The 20000-nt window shown below is 35.4% G+C and overlaps 2 protein-coding genes across 5 annotated transcripts in view; one reads left to right on the top strand and one right to left on the bottom strand.

Moving 5' to 3' along the window:
* smg6 (SMG6 nonsense mediated mRNA decay factor) overlaps positions 1-5902 on the top strand; it is a 34652-nt gene extending 28750 nt beyond the window's left edge. Inside the window, 1 exon segment of the mRNA NM_001423852.2 lies at positions 1395-5902. Within this exon segment, the coding sequence (NP_001410781.1) occupies positions 1395-1525 (131 nt within the window). The 3' untranslated portion in view covers positions 1526-5902.
* zdhhc20a (zDHHC palmitoyltransferase 20a) overlaps positions 2163-20000 on the bottom strand; it is a 33684-nt gene continuing 15846 nt past the window's right edge. Inside the window, exons 8-14 of one of the 4 annotated variants that reach the window (XM_087269584.1) lie at positions 17361-17396; positions 16428-16560; positions 13816-13942; positions 13350-13433; positions 12033-12133; positions 11051-11099; positions 2163-7679 (exon numbers count right to left, since the gene is read on the bottom strand). In XM_087269584.1, the coding sequence (XP_087125710.1) occupies positions 11056-11099; positions 12033-12133; positions 13350-13433; positions 13816-13942; positions 16428-16560; positions 17361-17396 (525 nt within the window). In that variant the 3' untranslated portion in view covers positions 2163-7679; positions 11051-11055. 4 annotated transcript variants of the gene reach the window in all.

Below are 20000 nucleotides of genomic sequence, written 5' to 3'. Positions count from 1 at the left end.
ATTTGCACAGCCATTTGAAAACTACAGTAAAGTTAGACATCACTGCATTTACTGAGGTATCTGAGTACAAGACACTGAATATGTATGTTTCACATGTTTACTGCATTTGCTCTTTACAATCCTAATTTATTCACAGCATTGTGCAAAAATATAAATACACCCTTATTTACAACAAACAAACTTCTTGGTTGCACAGCTTTTAACAATATTGCAGTTCATATCAGAACTGAACCTACAACACACACAGGTCTGTAAATCATTCATGAAATTGTTCAATTTAGAAGACTTTTCAAGAAAAAATTAATTGAATTTTGAAATTTTATCAAATTTGTTTGACAGATTTTGACAACTAGTTCAACATTTTTGTTTGTAATGACTCGAGTAATATGGAACGGCTATTCAGCATTCACAAGTTTAGTTAATTTTGACAGACATGACACAAGCAAATGAAAATTTTTTAAACAGCAAAGAGTTGTATTAAAGCAACTGATGCATGTCCAAAAGCATTTGCAATTTGTTGGAAGGAATGAGAAACTGCTACTATGATCTGCACAAATGACTGATTGTTTTGAGAAATGCATTAACTGTTGTGCAAATGTAAATAGTGTTGTGAAAAACGCACCAAAGTGACTGAGAAAAACTGTAATACTACTCCCAATAAAATCACACTTATGATAATTCTAAAATACATTTGTTAAAAACTGTAAAATCTTAAAGCTGTATATCATATAAAGGTGTATATAATCATCCAAACATGAAATATGACAGTTAATTTTCTCGCGCTCATGCCATGAAGGTTTTTATTTTATTTTCTTCATTAGAACATTAAAGAGTTTTAGCTGAAATCATGGTTCATTTCATTCCTTTGAGTTTCATATAATGCAAGTTAATGGTCGCCTGTTTTTGAGATTGAGAAAATTAACAAATACATACAACTCCAGATTTCGCCTTCATGCCAAAAATCAGTAGAATATTAGGTAGAGATCATGTTTCATGGAAGATATTTGTTTTAATTCCCACAGTGCTTACATCAAAACTTAACTTCGACAGCTTTAAAGGTGATTTCCTCAATATTTTTGATTTTTTTTAACCCTCTGATTCCAGATTGTTCAAATTGTTGCATCTCGGCCAAAGATTGTTCTATTTTAAACAAGATATCAATAAAAAAACATATTTATTTTGCTTGAAGATTTCCAATCATTTACACTTATTACTGGTTTTGTGGTCGAGATGCACAAATTAGCAGCAAATAAAATTGACTAGTGTAAAAAATGCCTTCTAAAACGATGATTTGCAAATTTTTATTTTTTATTTTTATTTTTTTTTAGATCACAGAATTTTTGTTCTTTTCCTTTTCTCTGTCTTGATCATTGTGTTTTCTATTGCTCCTTTAGATGGTCCGGTGCGGTTGCGTCGTGAGGTGGTCCTGCTCACAGACGACAGAAATCTCCGCGTCAAAGCTCTGACCCGCAACGTTCCCGTCAGAGACATTCCCGCCTTCCTGATCTGGGCTAAAGTAGGCTGAAGCGCAAGCCTGAGCCACCGCTGAGAAACCAGTCATCCTGCGCCACAACAGCCGGAGATGAGCAAACACACAGAGAGGATCAACACACAGGGGAAAGACTGCCAGTCAGTCCAAAAAGTGAGACACACATCAAGCCACTTTTCAAAGAACAAGGATTTTCCCCTTAAACGCAGCGTGCATAGACAACCGCTTACTCCTGAGGGTGAGACGCACACGTAGCTGATTCAAGCGCGAGAACGAGGAAGCAGCGTCGGCTCTTCTGCTGTTTGGAGTGTGTGTGAGTGAGTGTGGCGTCGCGAGCAGGCGGATGCAGTCTGAAGGGCCTGTATTGAGGTGAGTGCTCCAGTAGGGGGCGACAGACAGTCTCATGTTCATCTTTCAGGCCCACAGAGGCTCTGATCTTTGCGTTTTTATTTTTTCATTGCCTCAGTGCATGCTTGGTTTGAGCTAAGCATGATTGTTTTAAAGCTCTTTATTTGCGTATTTCAGTTTGCCTTGTGTCAGATTGTTGGTTTCGTGGTTTAATCGCCTCATTTTGTGTCAAGGAATAATTGTGTAATCAATCTGTCGTCACACTAGATGAATCAACTCTGGGGGTTTTTTAATAAATAAAATAACTTGACACGTTGCTCAAAAATCATCACAACATCAATCATTAGTTCATTTAGTTTGCTGAATATTGAAAACACATGAACAATTTGTGTGCCGTAAACATACAGTCATCGAAATAATCAAGGATAAACAAACAATGGATGCAGTTTGGTAAACATATATTAGGAAAAAAAACACCATGTTATCTTGTTCATAGTTCAACGTCTTGAAATATCTATTTTTTTTTCTGTACAACTCGACTGGTTTGTGTTTTGGCTTTTAGTGTGGTTATTTTCCAGTTACAAAGCTGAATATTGTAGTTGTAATGCCACGTCAGCTTGTTTTAATGGTCAGCCTCAGCTTTCTGTCGTGTGATCAGAAGAGGCCAGCATCTGAAGAATAACAACTCACCTCTGATTACACGTCTTCCTCATTTGTTTTTAATGTTGTGGATTAAATTAATCTGAGTTAAGAGTTTGTTGTGTTTCTGCTCGAGTCAACATGACATTGGAAAATCGATTCATCCCATTTATATTCTGGTCATACAGTTCATTAAATACCCAAGACTGCATTTTATAATACATACATTGTTAAATCTGCAAAGTACAAACAATGAATTGAATTAGGCATGGCAAAATCTGTGCAAACTGTTCAGACTTCAGAAACATCTTTAAATATAACATCATAAACCAAACTGGCCTGCAGGGTAAGTACAAAATAAAACACTGAAAAACTGTACACTTTTCTACAAAAAAAAGCTCCTCTATATATGTTTGGTATTGAAATTCCAGTAATACATTACATATTCATGAGAGTTGTGATTGATTAGTGAGTTCCTTGATATTAAAATGATTATTTTTGGCATAATCCTGTTGATAAAGACAATCATGTCCTCATATGAGCACCAGCAGATGCAGCAGTCATTCTCAACACATGGCAGAATGATGTTATGGTTACATCAGCTCAAGTCTTCATTAAAGAGACAGTTCACACACAATTATTAAAAAAAAAACAATCAATATTCTGCAGGTCTTCATGGTCAAGTTCAATTTTGTTTACATATTTAACAGACCCCCTAGTTTTTTTTTTTTTTTTTTTTTACAATTTGTTTGTGTGATTTTTGCGATTAAAATGACTAATTTTGTGGTGGTGTTTTCCAGAAATTAAAATTTATAAAAAATGTATCACATTCAGTAGCCTACTATGCACAAGTCATAGAAATAAAGCTTCTTTATTTTGGTCTCTTGTCAAAACAAGATCAAAAATGTGAGGAATTAAGCCAAAGGAAGGTTAGCGATTTTATTTTTACCCACAATCTTGACATCATGTACCTCACACATAAGACATGCGTTTGGGCTTCCCTTACTTTAATAAAAATAGAAAACATTGCTATAAAACTTATGGTACCAGGAAAGAGTCAAATGAACTCAATTATTGTTTTGAAGCACATCATATTAGGCTGCCAGCCATACATAAGGGGCAGGTGAGACATCATTTGGGACACGCGATTTCCGAGAGATCATTTGTTTTAAAGCCTCCGGCAGTCTCCCGCATATGCATAGATTCCCAGGAGACACGGGATTTCTGCAAATACATCACGAGCTCTGCGTATGCAACATCTATAAATCATGTAAAGCAATTAATTGCAAACTGAAATAATTATAGTATCATTATATGGTTTAGAATTGGATGTTTTATGACATTTAAACTTTTTTTTAATTATTATTATTTTCCGCTTAAAAATTGTGACTTGATTTTTGTGTTGGATTTAGCGATCGCAAACAAACTAGAGGGTCTGATTAAAAAGTGGCTCATGTCCAATATCTGCATGTACACTAGTACACGCACCAAAGATGCATTAAACTGTATGAGAAAAAAGAAAAAAAAAAAAAAGCAGGCACTGACTGACAGCTGCCATAATAAAATAGTGCTTTTTCACCATTCCTGTATTTACCGTTTACATTTAATAATGCATCTTTAAACATTTATTGCTCTCAACACTGTTGATAAGCACTTAATGATCAGTTGATTTGGTAGTTTATGACAAAAGTTTTTTTTTTTCTGCTTAAACACGAACCATAATCAACTCGTGTAATATGAGGAGAGAAAAATAAATATTTTGAATTGGATCACTTGAATCATTCAGTATAAATGTGTCCTTTACTCAGCCTCATGTGGTTCCAAACCTTTGAGTTTCTTTTTTTCTTGAATACAGAAGCCATAGACATCTATGGTTTAAACAAAGTATTATGGAAGTTAAAGCGAAAAACTTTCCAACATTCTTCAAAATATCATCAATTGAATTAAAAAGAAACTCCAGCAGGTTTGTTTGTAGAGGATAAATAAAAGACAGAATTGACTTTTTTTTCTCTGAGTGAACTGTTGCTTTAAAGTGACATCATTAAACCTTCATCCAGACCGTCTTTGCTTTTCAATAAGCTCCATATAAACATGCGGCAACTTAAATAGACAATTCTGTAAAACTACATAAAGAAAATAAAAGTTCAGCACAAACACAATTCAATAACCTCAACGAACGTAAACTCTGAAGTTATGGGTATTCGTTTTTCCAAGCAGAGATATGCAAGTATCCCAGTCACGAATGAGGTCAGAGTAATAAGAAGAGAGGAATAAATGAAGACGGTGCCGCTGTAAACACCTCAGTGAAAAGTACAGCAACATTACACAAACAAATCTTCAAACTGAAATATCAGAACTCAAACTATTAGCTCTGACTTGCTAAAGGTTGAGTTCCTTCTGAGCTGCATGTGCTACACTATCTAGAAACCTCAAGTGTGCTATAAAGAGAGAGTTCACCCAAAACTGCACACTTATTTTATTTGACTTTTTTTGCTGTAGTTGTGGTCCCTGGTGATTCAAAAATTACAAGTCAACTTGGAATGTATACATAAATAATAACTAATAATATAAATGCATTGATTTCATTTAGTTTTGAAAGTGTCCTACATCTCCCATAGTCTGGGTTGAGTAAATGAATAGGCCAATTTCATCTTTGAGTAGGGTTGGGAATTGATATATTTAAATATATCGAATATTTAAACGTAGAAAATCAAATACTTAGATTAAGAATCGGACACTTGCTATAAAATAAAAATTTAGATTCCTGTATGTACACACATTATTATTTCTTCACAGACAATCTGCCAGGAACTGTCGCGCCCTAAAATTAACCTTAAATTAGCTATAATCTAAACCAGTGTTTCTCGACCATGTTCCTGGAGGAGCACCAACACTGCATGTTTTAAATGTCTCCCTCTCACACCCATTACACATCTTTCAGTCCATGTGCTCAAAAGATTACATGTGGTGAAAACGATAACAAAGCTAAGTGTAATCATTGCAATAAACTCAGAAAAGTAAGAAGTATTAAAATGTTCTTTTTTTACGGTCCCAATATGTTTAATCTTTTTCTTCTGCCATTTTACTGAATTTTTTTTAAGTCTGCTTCATTCTATTCAAACTGAAAGCCATGCAGCGCCCATAAATTGGTGTTTTCCCATCAGATACAGCTTTGTGAATGCTTTATTTCATGTACATGGTCTTTAATGTGCTTTTAATACATTTATTCTATTCAAAGCAGCATTCACAGAGGCGAATTTAACCTCGAAAAAGTGACATGATGGCGATGAACGTGATTTTTTATTTTTTTTTTTTTGCATGTGTGATAAATTCCTGATCCTTTGCAAATTGTTTTTGAACAGTTATATATAATTAAATGACTTTCAATGTGTTAAAATAAGCATATACATATTAAAACTGTAAAACATCATAAAGTACATGTCTAACAGACGGGGAATAAAGGTAATTCATAATTAAATTATTTAATGCATGAAGTAGACTAGCATGTTCATAAAGTGTTTAATTGATCTGGAACTGTTAATAAGATATTTTTCTTGTAAATTTTAAAAGTTGCATCAGTAACCTTATGTGTCTCCTTTGCCCGCTGGTCACGCTGTAGACATTAGTTAATGTATTTTACTAACATGACCTAATAATGAATAATACATTTTCATCATTTTTTTAATCATAGCTTAACATGTACTAATGCATTATTAAAATCCAAATGCATTAGTTAATGAGCTGCGAGCATGAAAATATGAGAATTAAAATCAGTAAGCGGAATCGATAAGAATCGAAATTGGTAAGCGGAATTGCTTAAAATCAAAATCGTTAAGCAGGAATCGATAAGAATCAAAATCAGTCATTAAGTTGAATCAATAAGAATCACAATTGGTAGGCGGAATCGATTAGAATCGAAATCGGTAAGCGGAATCGATAAGAATCAAAATCAGTCGGTAGGTTGAATCAATAAGAATCAAAATCGGTTAGCGGAATCGATAATAATCGAAATCAGTAAGCGGAATCGCTTAGAATCAAAATCGGTAAGCGAAATCAAGAATCGAAATCTGTAAGCGGAATCGATAAGAATCAAAATTAGTCAGTAAGTTGAATCAATAAGAATCAAAATCGGTTAGTGGAATCGCTTAGAATCAAAATCGGTAAGCGGAATCGATAAGAATCAAAATTAGTCGTTAAGTTGAATCGCTTAGAATCAAAATCGGTAAGCGGAATCGATAAGAATCGAAATCGGTAAGCGGAATCGCTTAGAATCAAAATCGGTAAGCGGAATCGATAAAAATCTAAATCAGTCGGTAAGTTGAATTAATAAGAATCAAAATTGGTAAGCGGAATCGATAAGAATCAAAATTGGTAAGCGAATCGATAAGAATTCAAATCGATAAGTGGAATCGATAAAATCGTGACGATACTCAACCCTATTTTTGAGTGAACTTTCCCTTTAACATGATTCACACCCTCTGCTGCAAATCCTAACCTTGAACTGAAGGCACAAAGCTGATAGTATAATGCTGATGGGCATAAACTAAAACAAAAAACCTCAGTGTTAATTATCGGGTATATTTTTGTGTGTGTGTGTGTGTGTGTGTGTGTATACATGTATAAACAAAGTAGCTATTAAACACTATAAAGCGTTCCAGTTTTGTAATTATCTAAAATATTAAACGCCTCATTGCACTTTCTTCTGAATTATCACTCAAACAAATACCTACTACATAATCTACAGTATTAGTTGAGGTGATGTTGCTGTAGTGAATGAACACATTCTGATCAAATACTGCATTGCACTCGCACATGTTAATTTAGATCCGTAAACATCTGCAAAACCATTCCACACGAAAGTGCATCTTGGGTAAAAACGCCAGACTGACTTTTTGGCCTACACAAATAAAGCAGTCCCCGAGATTAACCATTGTATTTAGGACTAAGAATCAAACTTGAAGGTCATCTTAGGGTATTTTGGTCAGACAGATGGACAAATGGAAAAGTGAGTTATGAAGATCCGTTTGGTGTGAAGAGCTTGAGAGTCGGATACATAAATATCCACCAGGGCGCTGGTCTTTCCTGGAAATAATGCTAACCTTAAGGCATTGTATCTGAGGGCTCTGCGGTCTTCCACGTGAGGTCTTATAGGAAACAATACATCCTGAAGAGAGGAAAGATGTCCCAGTGCCACTGAAAACTCCTGTAAAGAGAGACAAAAAACACTAAGTTTAAACAAACAAGGAAAAGCGCCATCTACTGAACGTACTTTGAATTAAAAAAAAATATAATTAATTTCATAACTGTACATATGTTAACCTATTGAAAGAAAACAGCACATTTCCATCAGAAACTCTGACAACACCAAATTATTTCAAAAGTTATTAGATCTTCCATACTTTTATCACATTTAAAGGGCCATGAAACCCCCTCGTTTCAGCAGGGTGTTTTCACACCTCTACTTTGGAAAAAGTCAGAAAAGTGGGCGTGTCCAGCTCTGTTTAGGGGGGAGTGTCGGAGGAACTAAAGTGGGAGGGTGTGGGAGTGTCTATTTGGGCACGCGCGAGTTTCAGTCAAAATACACACAGGAGAAAGTGATGGTGTTTAACCTACATGGACATCTGTAGTCAAATTATTAGCCAAATTATTAAATGTTGGACTTTAACTGCAGTTTGGCTCTTTCATTCAGGGAATTCATTCATGCCCCTCGCGACAAACGAGATATTTGATTCGAGGAACTGCTCTAAGCATGTATTTTTCATCCAATGTTTGATACCGCACAGCGAATGAGAAAAAAAAAAAAAAAAAAAAAAAAAAAAAAAAAAAAAATCGGTCAACATCCTTGATTAATGTTCAAAAACCATCAACACTTTGACATGATGTTTTTTCTACTGACATAAACAGCAAGTTTTGCCTCAACCAACTACAACAACTGAGACGAAAACCTTATACTTAAAACCACAAATAAAGTCTCTACATAGAATACCTCATCAAATCAATTGAAAAGTCTGCTTAACAGTACACTACGTGACAAAAGTCTTGTCGCTGATCCCAGTTGTAAGAGCAACAAATAATAACTTGACTTCTAGTTGATCATTTGGAAAAGTGGTAGAAGGAAGATTTTTCAGATGAATCATCTGTTGAACTGCATCCCAATCATCACAAATACTGCAGAAGACCTATTTGAACCTACATGGACCAAAGATTCTGGGAGAAATCAGTCAAGTTTGGTGAAGGAAAAATCGTGGTTTGGGGTTACATTCAGTATGGGGGTGTGCGGGAGATCTGCAGAGGATGGCAACATCAACAGCCTGAGGAATCAGGACATTTGTGAAAAAGTGCTTTTTTTTGCCATTCCAGATGACTTTATTAATAAGTGATTTGAGTCATTGCAGAGGTTTATGGATGCAGTCCTCCAAGCTCATGGGAGTCGAACACAATATTAATTCTTTCTCCACTGCAGCATGACTTTATATTCTATACTGTACATTATTTCTGTTAAGTGACAAGACTTTTAGTCTAAGCAAAGTCAGACCTTACTGTCCTTATTAAATAATTAAAAATCAAGGCTTGATCATATTTTATTTTGGTAAATAAGCGTAATCTAGAGGCCTTTGCCTTTCATATAAGACTCTTCTGATACCAAATGATCAACTAGAAGTCAAGTTATTATTTGCTGTTCCTAAAAATTGGATAGATGACAAGACTTTTGTAAGGTAGTGTCCAAAAAAAGCTTCCAACACTTTACAAAAGCATGAAACACTTGTTTGTAGAACTAAATGGACATACAGAACAAACTTGTGAGTTTAATATATAAATAAATGAGTTCCTTTTACGTTCAGCAGAACTCAAGTATCCGTTAGTAAACATTTAGATATTAAAAAGAGTTTTCAGGCATCTGAGCACAAGCGGTCAGTTAAGAAGCAACTAATGCATCTCTTACTAACAGTTGCATTCTTATTTCATCACGACCTTTCCTTCCTCATGCTCTTCCACATCACTTTCACAGAAGCGCTCAATGTGCCGCGCGGTTTATTGAATGGAGAAACCTACATTGTATGCCTCACAACTGAGCAGGAAAGCAAGCAAATACGCTTTTGAACATATTCTCTAAGTCAGGGGTGTCCACACTCGGTCCTGGAGGGCCGGTGTCCTGGAGAGTTCAGCTCCAACCCTAATCAATCACACCTGAACAAGCTAATCAAGCTTTTACTAGGTATACTAGAAACTTCCAGGCAGGTGTGTTGAAGCAAGTTGGAGCTAAAGTCAGCAGGACACCAGCCCTCCAGGAGCGACGTTGGACACCCCTTTTCTAAGTGATAATATTTGAATATAGCCAAAGTTACATTGCAGTTTTTGTCCCATTTAATTGCGGCAGACCAGAAAGGCAAGCTTGTGTAACAAGTTTCAAGTTCCAACATTCAAATTTGATGAACTCAAACCCACGAATTTGCATCACAGGGTTTCTGCAGGTTTCACCAAGTCAAATTTACGACTTTAAGACCATAAAGAATGAAATTTCAGACTTACACAGGGCTAAATGCTAAGAATTTTATTTAATGGCCCAGCAGGAAAAAAAAAAAAAATCTACTTATTTCTTAGCCACATATTTTAAATAATGTGTCAAAACAAGCAGACCAGGCTTGTATACACACATTTTTGCTTAACATAACTTAAAAAAAACTCTTTAAAAACTAAGTGTATGCACAACTGACTAGTTATAATATCAGTGATGAATAGATATGTTAAAAGTTTTCTTGAGATGTGTTGTTGAATATAGATTGGGTAGCTTTACATAAGGGGTGTCCAATCTCGTTCCTGGAGGGCCGGTGTCCTGCATATTTTAGTTCCAACCCCAATTAAACACACCTGAACCAGCTAATCAAGCTCTTTCCAGGTATTCTAGAAACTTCCAGGCAGGTACGTTAAAAGAAGTTGGAGCTAAACTATGCAGGTCACCGGCCCTCCAGGACCGAGTTTGGACACCCCTGCTTTACATAAAGGAAAATTAGGACCCGTTTAAAATTATTTTAGACATACAAAAAAATATTTCAGCCAATTTAGAACTTTTTAAAGCTTAAAATTGTGTTTTTGAAAATTAAGACATTATAAGACTGTGGATACCCTGCATCACGTGATCCCATGAAATCAAAACATGACCTCTCTGTACAGAAATCTAAAATTAATCAGTGTTGTATAATCTTTGAATTTGGCATGCTCAAACTCTAGTGTGACCAGGGCTTAAATCTACATTAACAAAATATACAAAAAACAAACAAACAAAAAAAAGTGAAACACTATGTAGAAAACACTGTAAAAAATCATTCAATCCAAGTTAAGGCCTATTCACATGGAGGATGATAACTAAATCGATAACTATATTAACGTCCACAGCGACTGATGATAATAATCAATATCATCATTCTACAGTTGGACAATATTGTTCTGAAAGTGGTTCCAACATTATCATTCCTCTGTGTTATAAACACTACAATAGGTGTGGTATTTTTCTATTATTATAACAACACTTACAATATAGTAAATAAAGGATAAATAAGGATAATGAAGACACACCTGGATTAGGACTCGTTCTCCAAGGTAACACAAACAGGTTGACACACCTCTGAAAGACAAACCAAGATGGGTCAATTTCATGAATGCAGACACTTTATTCCTATTTGATTGAACAGGATGTGTAGAAAGAGTAGGAACCCTTCATTTCCAGAATGATCGCTCACCATTGACTTCTATACCATGCTACTGCTGAAGTCAATAGTGAGAATCAACTGTTTGGATGATCAAAATGTCTCGTATTATCTTCTTTAGTGTTCAACAGCAGAAATAAACTCATACAGGTTCAGAAACAGGAGGATGGTGAATATTTGATGACAGAATTTTTCATTTTCTACAGGGAAATCATTAGACTTTCTCCAAGATCACCTCATGAAAAGCACAATTTACTAGTGTTGTTTATCAGTGAAATAAAACGTTCCAATTTTTTTAAACACAACAGTTTTATTAAGTTATTTTGAATACATATCCTCTTGTGTTTTTGACAGGACATGATACTTTACTGGTTATTTTGCAAGATGCTTGAATTCAGTCTAAAGTGGTTATTCAGGCAAGTCCTTGGACACCTGTGGTTTGTTCTATAGTCAGTCAAAAAGAAATAAAATTAATTACGATAATTCCATTATGCTAATTCCAGCCAAACTATAATAAATAAGACTCTCCTAAAATACATATAATACACTCACAAAATAATGATTACTGAGCTAAAACACCACAATTCTTCAGCTTTTTTGAAAAGGGAAGTTTTTTATGAATTTAAGTGGATTGAACATAAAACAGTTAATAAGTTAACAATTCCTCCATGTTGTCTCAACAAAAATTGATTGTGTGGAATCCAGCCTATTTTTACAGTGTTGGATATATCATGAAAGTTGCCTTGCTTCATCAGACATTAGAATTTGAAAAAGAATTGAGGAGGGCTAATTATTTTTCCCTTCACCTGATTACATGATCTGTAGTGATATTGAGGTGCATGTTGACATACCGATGGCGGCCATGCTGCTGTCCTTCTGGCCCTCATCATTGCAGAGCAGATGATTCTGAGACTCACTCAGAGGTCTGGCGTTAGTCTGTCCATCAACAGTGCTGTTACCAGAAGCAGCGTTATGTGTCAGTCACAAACACTTACACATCAGGGCTTCACTGTCCCAGAATAAACCTCAGCCCAACTGCATTATGCTATTAACAGAGGACAACATTTCCTGGAAATCAGACCTCTGGCGTGTGTGTGTGTGTGTGTGTGTGTGTGTGTGTGTGTGTGTGTGTGTGTGTGTGTGTGTGTGTGTGTGTGTTGGGGTTGGGATAATGATGGAGTGCACATTTATACAGTAGTGTTATTATTTACATTTCCGCGTTTCTCAGTGTGCAGTGAGAAGTACAACAAATATTTTAATAAAAGAAAAACTCCATGATGACTTGCAGGAAAAAGTTAAAACAAATTGCGTGAGACTGATAACGGCAGCAAAAACAGAGAATAATGCCACATTTACTGTCCGGCGCATTACAAGCACCTCAAATAATTAGTCTTTTTATAATTAGATGCAAAGATGGTATAATATCTACATATAAATCTTCATACTAAGGCTGCACGATGGTAAAAAAAAAAAATGTACATTGTGATATTACACTTAATCAACTTAATTTTAGATGATTTTGTAATGATTTTGTAGGGGCGAGCATTTAAATAAAATATAATAAACAACAAGCAGAAATAAAGTAGAGTAAATATACAAATGAAGGAGTCTAAAACTATACAGGTACAGAAATGAAAGAATCAAATGTACAATAAAGCTGTATATCCCTCATTGTGTAAATAATTAAGTACAATTAAACTTTGTTAAACTACAAACATAATTCATCTGTTTTAAACTTGCTTGAAACGTTTACAGAGGCCTTAAATCACTTTTTACTTTGTTAAATTGAAATGACTCCAAGATTATGATGTGTTTTCAACGGTTGTACCTGGTCAAATACAATCCTGACTCCACATTGCACACACATTGCGATATCGATGCTAAAATGATATATTGTGCAGCCTTAGTTCACACGTAAAAAAATAAAAAAAAAAAAAAAGACCTAAATATTAAAAAAAACTTTCAAGGATTTAGCATGCTGATGACCGTTAAACAAGTAATAACAATCTTGTGAAAAGGGTCCATCAGACCTCTGGTGTGTGTGTGGGGGGGGGGGGTTAAATAGGGAATACATGTAACTAAATGGACTAAAGGGAAAGGATGGAGTGCAGATTTATACCGTCTATCAAGTCAGTAGCGTTATTGTTAACGAATGAGTCTGTAATTACCATTTAATGGTTTGGTGTTCAATGTTGCCATGCTCCACGTCAACAGTGACTAGGCGGGTAGGGAAGGTGTAACCATCACCCAAACTAGAGGGAGAGAGAGAGAGAGAGAGAGAGAGAGAGAGAGAGAGAGAGAGAGAGAGAGAAAGGATGACTTGAACTACTATAACAATCTCAAAAACAGCACAGCAGCTTATTATGAGAATAATTGTTGTCTTGTTTCTAGTTCAATTAAAAGAGTTTTTTTCCCAAATATCCGAGCTGGAAAAGATTTACATTTGGCAGATATTTTGCTTGTTTTAATGAAAAACAATGAGCAGAGAGATGCTGTTGCAGTTCAGTGGATGGCCACTGGTGTTACTATGAACAATCAGAATTCTCCATCCAGCCTGTTTCAACTTAAACAACAACAGCTCCCCTCTTGAACATTTCACAATCCCAAATGCTTCTTGATGAATGAGTTTTGTACCTGCTGAAAATGGGCAAGCACCAGTATTTCTTCTGGTCTCCGAACACCTGGGTGATGTTCTTGCGGAAACCCAGTGTGAAGCCATTCTTATCTGGGCCATTTCTGAACACCGGTGCCCTGAACGCCTCTGAGGAGAAGGATGAGAGATTCAAATGAGGTCTGTTTGTGCTTTACACCACTACTTTTCATCAAACTTTGGGATGTAAAAACGTTTTTTTGTAGGGCACACATTGAAGTGGTCTTGAAGTCTAACCTAAAAATGGTTCATAAACACACCCACAATCCACCGTCACATTCCTCTACATTTGACTTCTATCAGCAGTGTTGTTTGTTGTCTGAACATGTGACTGCAGTTTCCCTCAGTAAGAGATGATGAAAAAAAATAGGTCACAGTATAGAACTAACAGATGCAAGGACTAAAAGGGAAAAGTAATGTGAACCTGAACTTGTGGAAGTAATTAGAGCTTAAGTTGTAATTATTCATTATAATTTTTATTTATTAGACATATTTCCTGAAGAATAAATGGCTGGTTAATATGGTATTTAGGATCAAATCTAAAAGGTACAATATTTGACCCTGGACTACATAACCAGTCCTAAGGGTCAATTGTCTGATATTTAGGTTTACATAATATGAAAATTAAGCTTTGCATTTATGTTTGGTTTGTTAGCCTTGGAGATATATACAGTTGAAGTCAAAATTATTAGACCCCTTTTAATTTGCTTTTTCTTTTTTAAATATTTCCCAAATGAGGTTTAACAGAGCAGGGAAATTTTCACAGTATGTCTGATAATATCTTTTCTTCTGGAGAAAGTCTTATTTGTTTTATTTCAGCTAGAATAAAAGCAGTTTTAAATATTTAAAAAAAACAATTTTAAGGTCAAAATTATTAGTCCCTTTAAGCTATTTTTCTTCTGATAGATACGGAACAACCATCGTTATACAATAACTTGCCTAATTACCCTAACCTGAATAGTTAACCTGATTAACCTGGTTAAGCCTTTAAATGTCACTTTAAGCTGTATAGAAGTGTCTTGAAAATAGTGAATAGTGCACTCACGAAATGGCAAGGTTTATACTCTAATTAATACATATTAAACCTCAGTCACAGTTAAAAAGTTCAATTTCAAATGGTTTCTTTTATTTTTAAGATCTGAGGTGAACTATCTGCTGCTGCTTTCAGTAGTATGGCAACAAATGTCATTCAAACTCACATTGTTAGCATTTCATGCTAAATAAAGCACATGAGGTGTACCTGAGGCAATCAATACCCCCTTTCACACAGTGATACCGGTAAATATATGGAAAATTTCCGGAACGACTTTACCGGTAAATTCAAAAAAGCGCTGTTCACACAGGCGAGGACGTTATGGAATTTTTCCGGAAAAAGAGCATTCACACATCCATTCCAAAATACAGGTAAATTCTGACATCATTAACCAGAAATGAGGTTTAAACGGCTGCGCTTGTATTTGTAAACATTTGACTACATCACAAACTCTGTGGATGGATCAGCATTGTGAACAACTTCGATGAAAACATATGGAGAAACACTTTCGCATGTCGAGATTTACATGATGTGTGTGTGTGTGCAGGCGCTCATGGGCTGTTTCACAGGCACACGCAAAGAAAACAAAGAACAGCTTATCATAAGCATCTTATCGATAATTAATTACACGGTTAGCATTAAGATGGACATATAAACGTAATCTGACTAATTTCTAGCAGCTAAATGTGTCTGGAAAAATATTCAAAGGCTTTTATTCTCATAATCCACGCAGTCATGAATGTGTCTGACTGTTCTGATTGGCTAAAGCAGACGTCTCACGTCAGCACGTTCTAAACGTGCACGTGCTCTTTCCGGCAATCTCACTTTTGCGTTCACACAGCGCAGCATTTCGGCAAATTACCGGTAATGTTACAACTTCTCTTTCCAGAAAATAGCCAGAACGAATTTACCGGTATTTTCAAAAAGGGCCTGTTCACACATACACACTTTTCCGGAAAATTGCCAGTAATTTTCCGGAAAGGTGTGTATGTGTGAAAGGGGCTATTGTTCTGTTGTTCAGCTGTAAAGAATAGAAGCCGTTTTTTAATATATCAATTCGAGAAGTTGGTGTTTTGTAGAACAAAACCTCCTTCTAATATGAAACCTCCTTCTATCGCGTGCCGCTGCTTTTATTTAGAACACTATTTAAATCAGCTTTCAGGCTCAATCGTCAAACTCGCTCCTGTTGGTCCTCAATCTGGCAACCTGTGCTTGCATTTGTTTTGATCCAGAAATGCAATGCCTAGTTAAACCACTGGGTGTCAAACTTACATGCTGCACCTTTGATATTCTAATCATTCTAAATGATTTTTTGCACATTAGAAAAAGTTATAATTTATTCACACAATGCATTTTTGGCAGTTTTGAAAAATATACCAGTGCAACATAAGACGGGCATAAGAAGGGCAGGAGGGAAAAGAGGAGAAGATTAGGAAAGTAAGAGGGAAACTGAAGAACAGGTCAGAGTGGTATTTGAACAAATGATCAAGCAGAAGCATAAAGAAATCATAATTTCAATGGCCCAAGATTAATTTAATGTAACAAAACGGCAGCAGATCTCACCTATAGTGGTTCTATTTTTCCCCACAAGCCACAGGTGGTAACTGAAGAGTGACAGGATACTGATGAAGAACATGGCCGCCACGAAGAACAGGAACAACACATGGAACTTAGCATGAGTGTCAGGCAGCTGATTCTGTCATGCAGTAAAAAAAAGAAAATTCACTCATTCATCAAACATCTCAATGCAGGGTTCCCACACTTTGGTTAACTTCAAATTCAAGAACATTTCAGTTCCAATACCCTCAAATTTACTAACATAGTGTGTGATATTATACTAATATATTTATTATACTAATATAGTGTTCAAGCACTTTCAATAACCTGTATTTGTGCATGTTTATTTTCCAGGGCCTTTAAATGTTGTCTTTCGAGGATTTCAAGGTCCCGTGGGAACCCTGGGATTGCGTAGATCAGCATTTCATTTCACCAAAAAGGAATATTCAAGCTTACTTGACCATCTGCAAGGCTTAGTTTTTTAAAATAAAGTCCACATACACGGGATTGACCGATTAGCTGAAGGTGAAGTGTGTCATTTCTGCACAACTAGGATCAGCAGTGGAATAGACACTCTCTTTGCTTGAAAAAAAACCTTGTTTAAGCTTATGGTCAACATTATTGGTCAGCTAATGCTGCAATGCACAACCTAAAATATTTTAAAATCACTGAAAAACAACAACAACAACAACATGCTTTTTATTAATAAAGAACTTTCATAGCTGTATGAACCTATTAATCTAACTGCATTTACACAAGCATCATTTCTGGTAAAAACCTACTGTCGTGCCACTAAAAAGCGTCTGTTCATTTAATATACTACGCTCTTCATTTCAACACAGCTGTTTGTTTCTTCAGCAACAGCATGCAAAGCAAAATGAGTCAACAGTGCAGCAACAAACCAATTGCAAGAGTGCAAAGCAAGCGTGAGTGGTTTACCTCGGGGCAGTGCTCTATAGCCCTCCGTCTGCAAAGCTTCAGACAAAGTGTTAAAAACAGACAGAATGTTAGAAGCAGACACACTTCGTTCCTTCTGTTTTTCTGTGTCTCAAGAAATGTTATGCAGACTAATTCCTCATGGCAAATATTGAAATGTTTACGTAAAACATAAAGTTTAAATATATAATGATACATTGGTGCCTATCAAAAAAAAAAATAAATAAAAATTGTATTTGTAGTGCTGGGCAAAACTCAATCACAATTAATCACATCGAAAATAAGATGTGTATCATATATATATATATATATATATATTAGGGATGTAACGGTATTGTAAATACCGTCATACCGCAATATTAAATTTTTTCGATATTACCGAAGTCGCATGACTCGGTAAAACTATAGGTCTTCTGAGAAAATTTGCTCAGGCGAATGAAGCGAACGGGAGGTAGTTAGCTGAAACTTCATTTCCCATCAGCCCCGGCGTGGCCATAATCCTTTGCGGTCTGTTGTCGCTACAGATCCAGTAATGCGGAAATGGAGTGTGCTGCTAGTAGCGGAGATGAAAAAAAGATGGAAATGATCGAACCTAAAGCGGGTGTTGTCGCCGCGCGCGTGCTGAATAGCGGTGCTGTCGCGCGCGTTCTGATCAGCTGTGTTGTGGCGCGCGTATTGTAAAGCGCCGAGGGGGGGTTGAGCGCGCATACTCAAGAGAGGTGTTATCGCGCGCCTACTGAAGGGCTGGACTGGACGGAGGTTGTGTCGCGTCGCGGGGGCACTTTTGATCGTTTTGGAAGGGCATTTTCTATCCAAGACTAAAAAGGGCATGTGCACTGCACAGGTTGAGCCGTATGTGTGCACGTGCCTGCAAGTTGGGGAATACGACTAATAACAGTCATGGGGACTGCAGAAATACAGCACACTGTTCAGATTGATGCAGACATTGACTTGTACCGCAAAGAGATCTCTATCTCACTCATGGTTTGTCCTCTCAAGTGGGGGAAAGACAATGCACAACGTTACCCCACTGCTGTCAACATGGGCCAAGTCATATCTCTCTTGTCCCATAAACCTCAGTCCCAAATGAGAGGGTTTTTTTCTGTTGCAGGGGACATTGTAAATACCCAGAGATACCAGCTTTTACCAGATTATAGTTATATGATAATTTTCCTTTAAACCCATCTCTATCTAAGTGAGTGATTAAATGTTGAATGTGATGAGTTTTCAACAATACTAAATTGAAACTTTATTTTTTTACATGGTTTAATAATTTTTTGTTATTAAAATTGAAGTTCCTGTTTCAAAGCTTACAGATAGATGGCTAATTTGTATGTCATTGACACTTTTGGCACTTTTTTGGAGTATTTTCAAAAGTTTTTTTTTTTCCTGTAAATGATTCAATAAATACCGTACCGTGACATTCATACCGAGGTATTACCGTACCGTGAAATTCTGATACCGTTACATCCCTAATATATATATATATATATATATGAGATACACACACATACTGTACATAGAAACAAAACTATTTTGTCATCATAGATATTTAAATTTAAATAAAATTGTATCATATACATATAGGTTTTATTTTCTCAAATATATGCATTCATTTGCGTATTTATATAAAGATAATAGATATTTACAGTACACACACACACACACATACATTGTTAAAACAAACTTTTATTTCGGATGCAATAAACTTTTGCCCAGCACTTTTATTTTAATTTACAGCTAAAGGCAAAGGTGTTAGTCCTTGTGAAATTTTTATTCTTTTGCAAACTTTCCCAAGTGATGTTTAATTTATATGTTAATAATTTCCTATATTTTTTCTTCTGGAGAAAGTTTTTTTGTTCGGCTGAAATGAAAGCAGTTATTAATAAGAATTTTTTTATTTTTAAATTAAAGGTCAATATTATTAAGATTTCTTAAAGAATTCTTACGATTTTTTTTCCGATTGGTTGATTGATCAAAAATATCAAAAAGCGCATAAGTGCCTGTGCTTTAAACTATTAGGGGAATAACAGTTAAACCCAAAAACCCGGTAAGATGGACAAAGACCAGGAGTCAGAGATATAATTAAATTTCAGTTTCATCAGGAGAATTGTCTTTATTTAATTGTATATCTTTGACACTACAGAACAAACCACTGTTTTCCAATGACTTGCATAATTAATCTAACTTGCCTTGTTGATCCTTTTGAAATAGGTTAAATTTGGCGTTCAAGAAGCATTTTTCAGCATACAACATTATGCAATTAAAATATATTTTACAAAAAGAATTATTTACAAAAAATAAAAATAAAATTCAGACAAAATACCAATGTTTTAACGATGTTACTTTAACCAACCTCCATTTTCAGGAATAAAAAAATGAATAAATAAAATAATAATAAAATATATATTAACATTTTACTCAATTTGCTATGGAATAAAAGGAAGCACTAGAAAATACTTTCACTGTATTTATGTATAAACAATATCTTGAGTTGATTAAATACTACATTACCTGACAAAAGTCTTGTTGTCTATCCAATAACAACTTGAATTCTAGTTAATCATTTGGTATGAGAAGTGGTCTATAAGAAAGACAAAAGGTCTCTATATTACACTGATTTTACCAAAATAAAATATGATC

This window comes from Danio rerio, chromosome 10, assembly GCF_052040795.2.
Source record: "Danio rerio strain M-AB ecotype USA chromosome 10, GRCz13ab, whole genome shotgun sequence".
In the NCBI taxonomy this organism is placed as follows: domain Eukaryota; kingdom Metazoa; phylum Chordata; class Actinopteri; order Cypriniformes; family Danionidae; genus Danio; species Danio rerio.
This window is presented reverse-complemented; position numbering and strand designations above follow the sequence as displayed.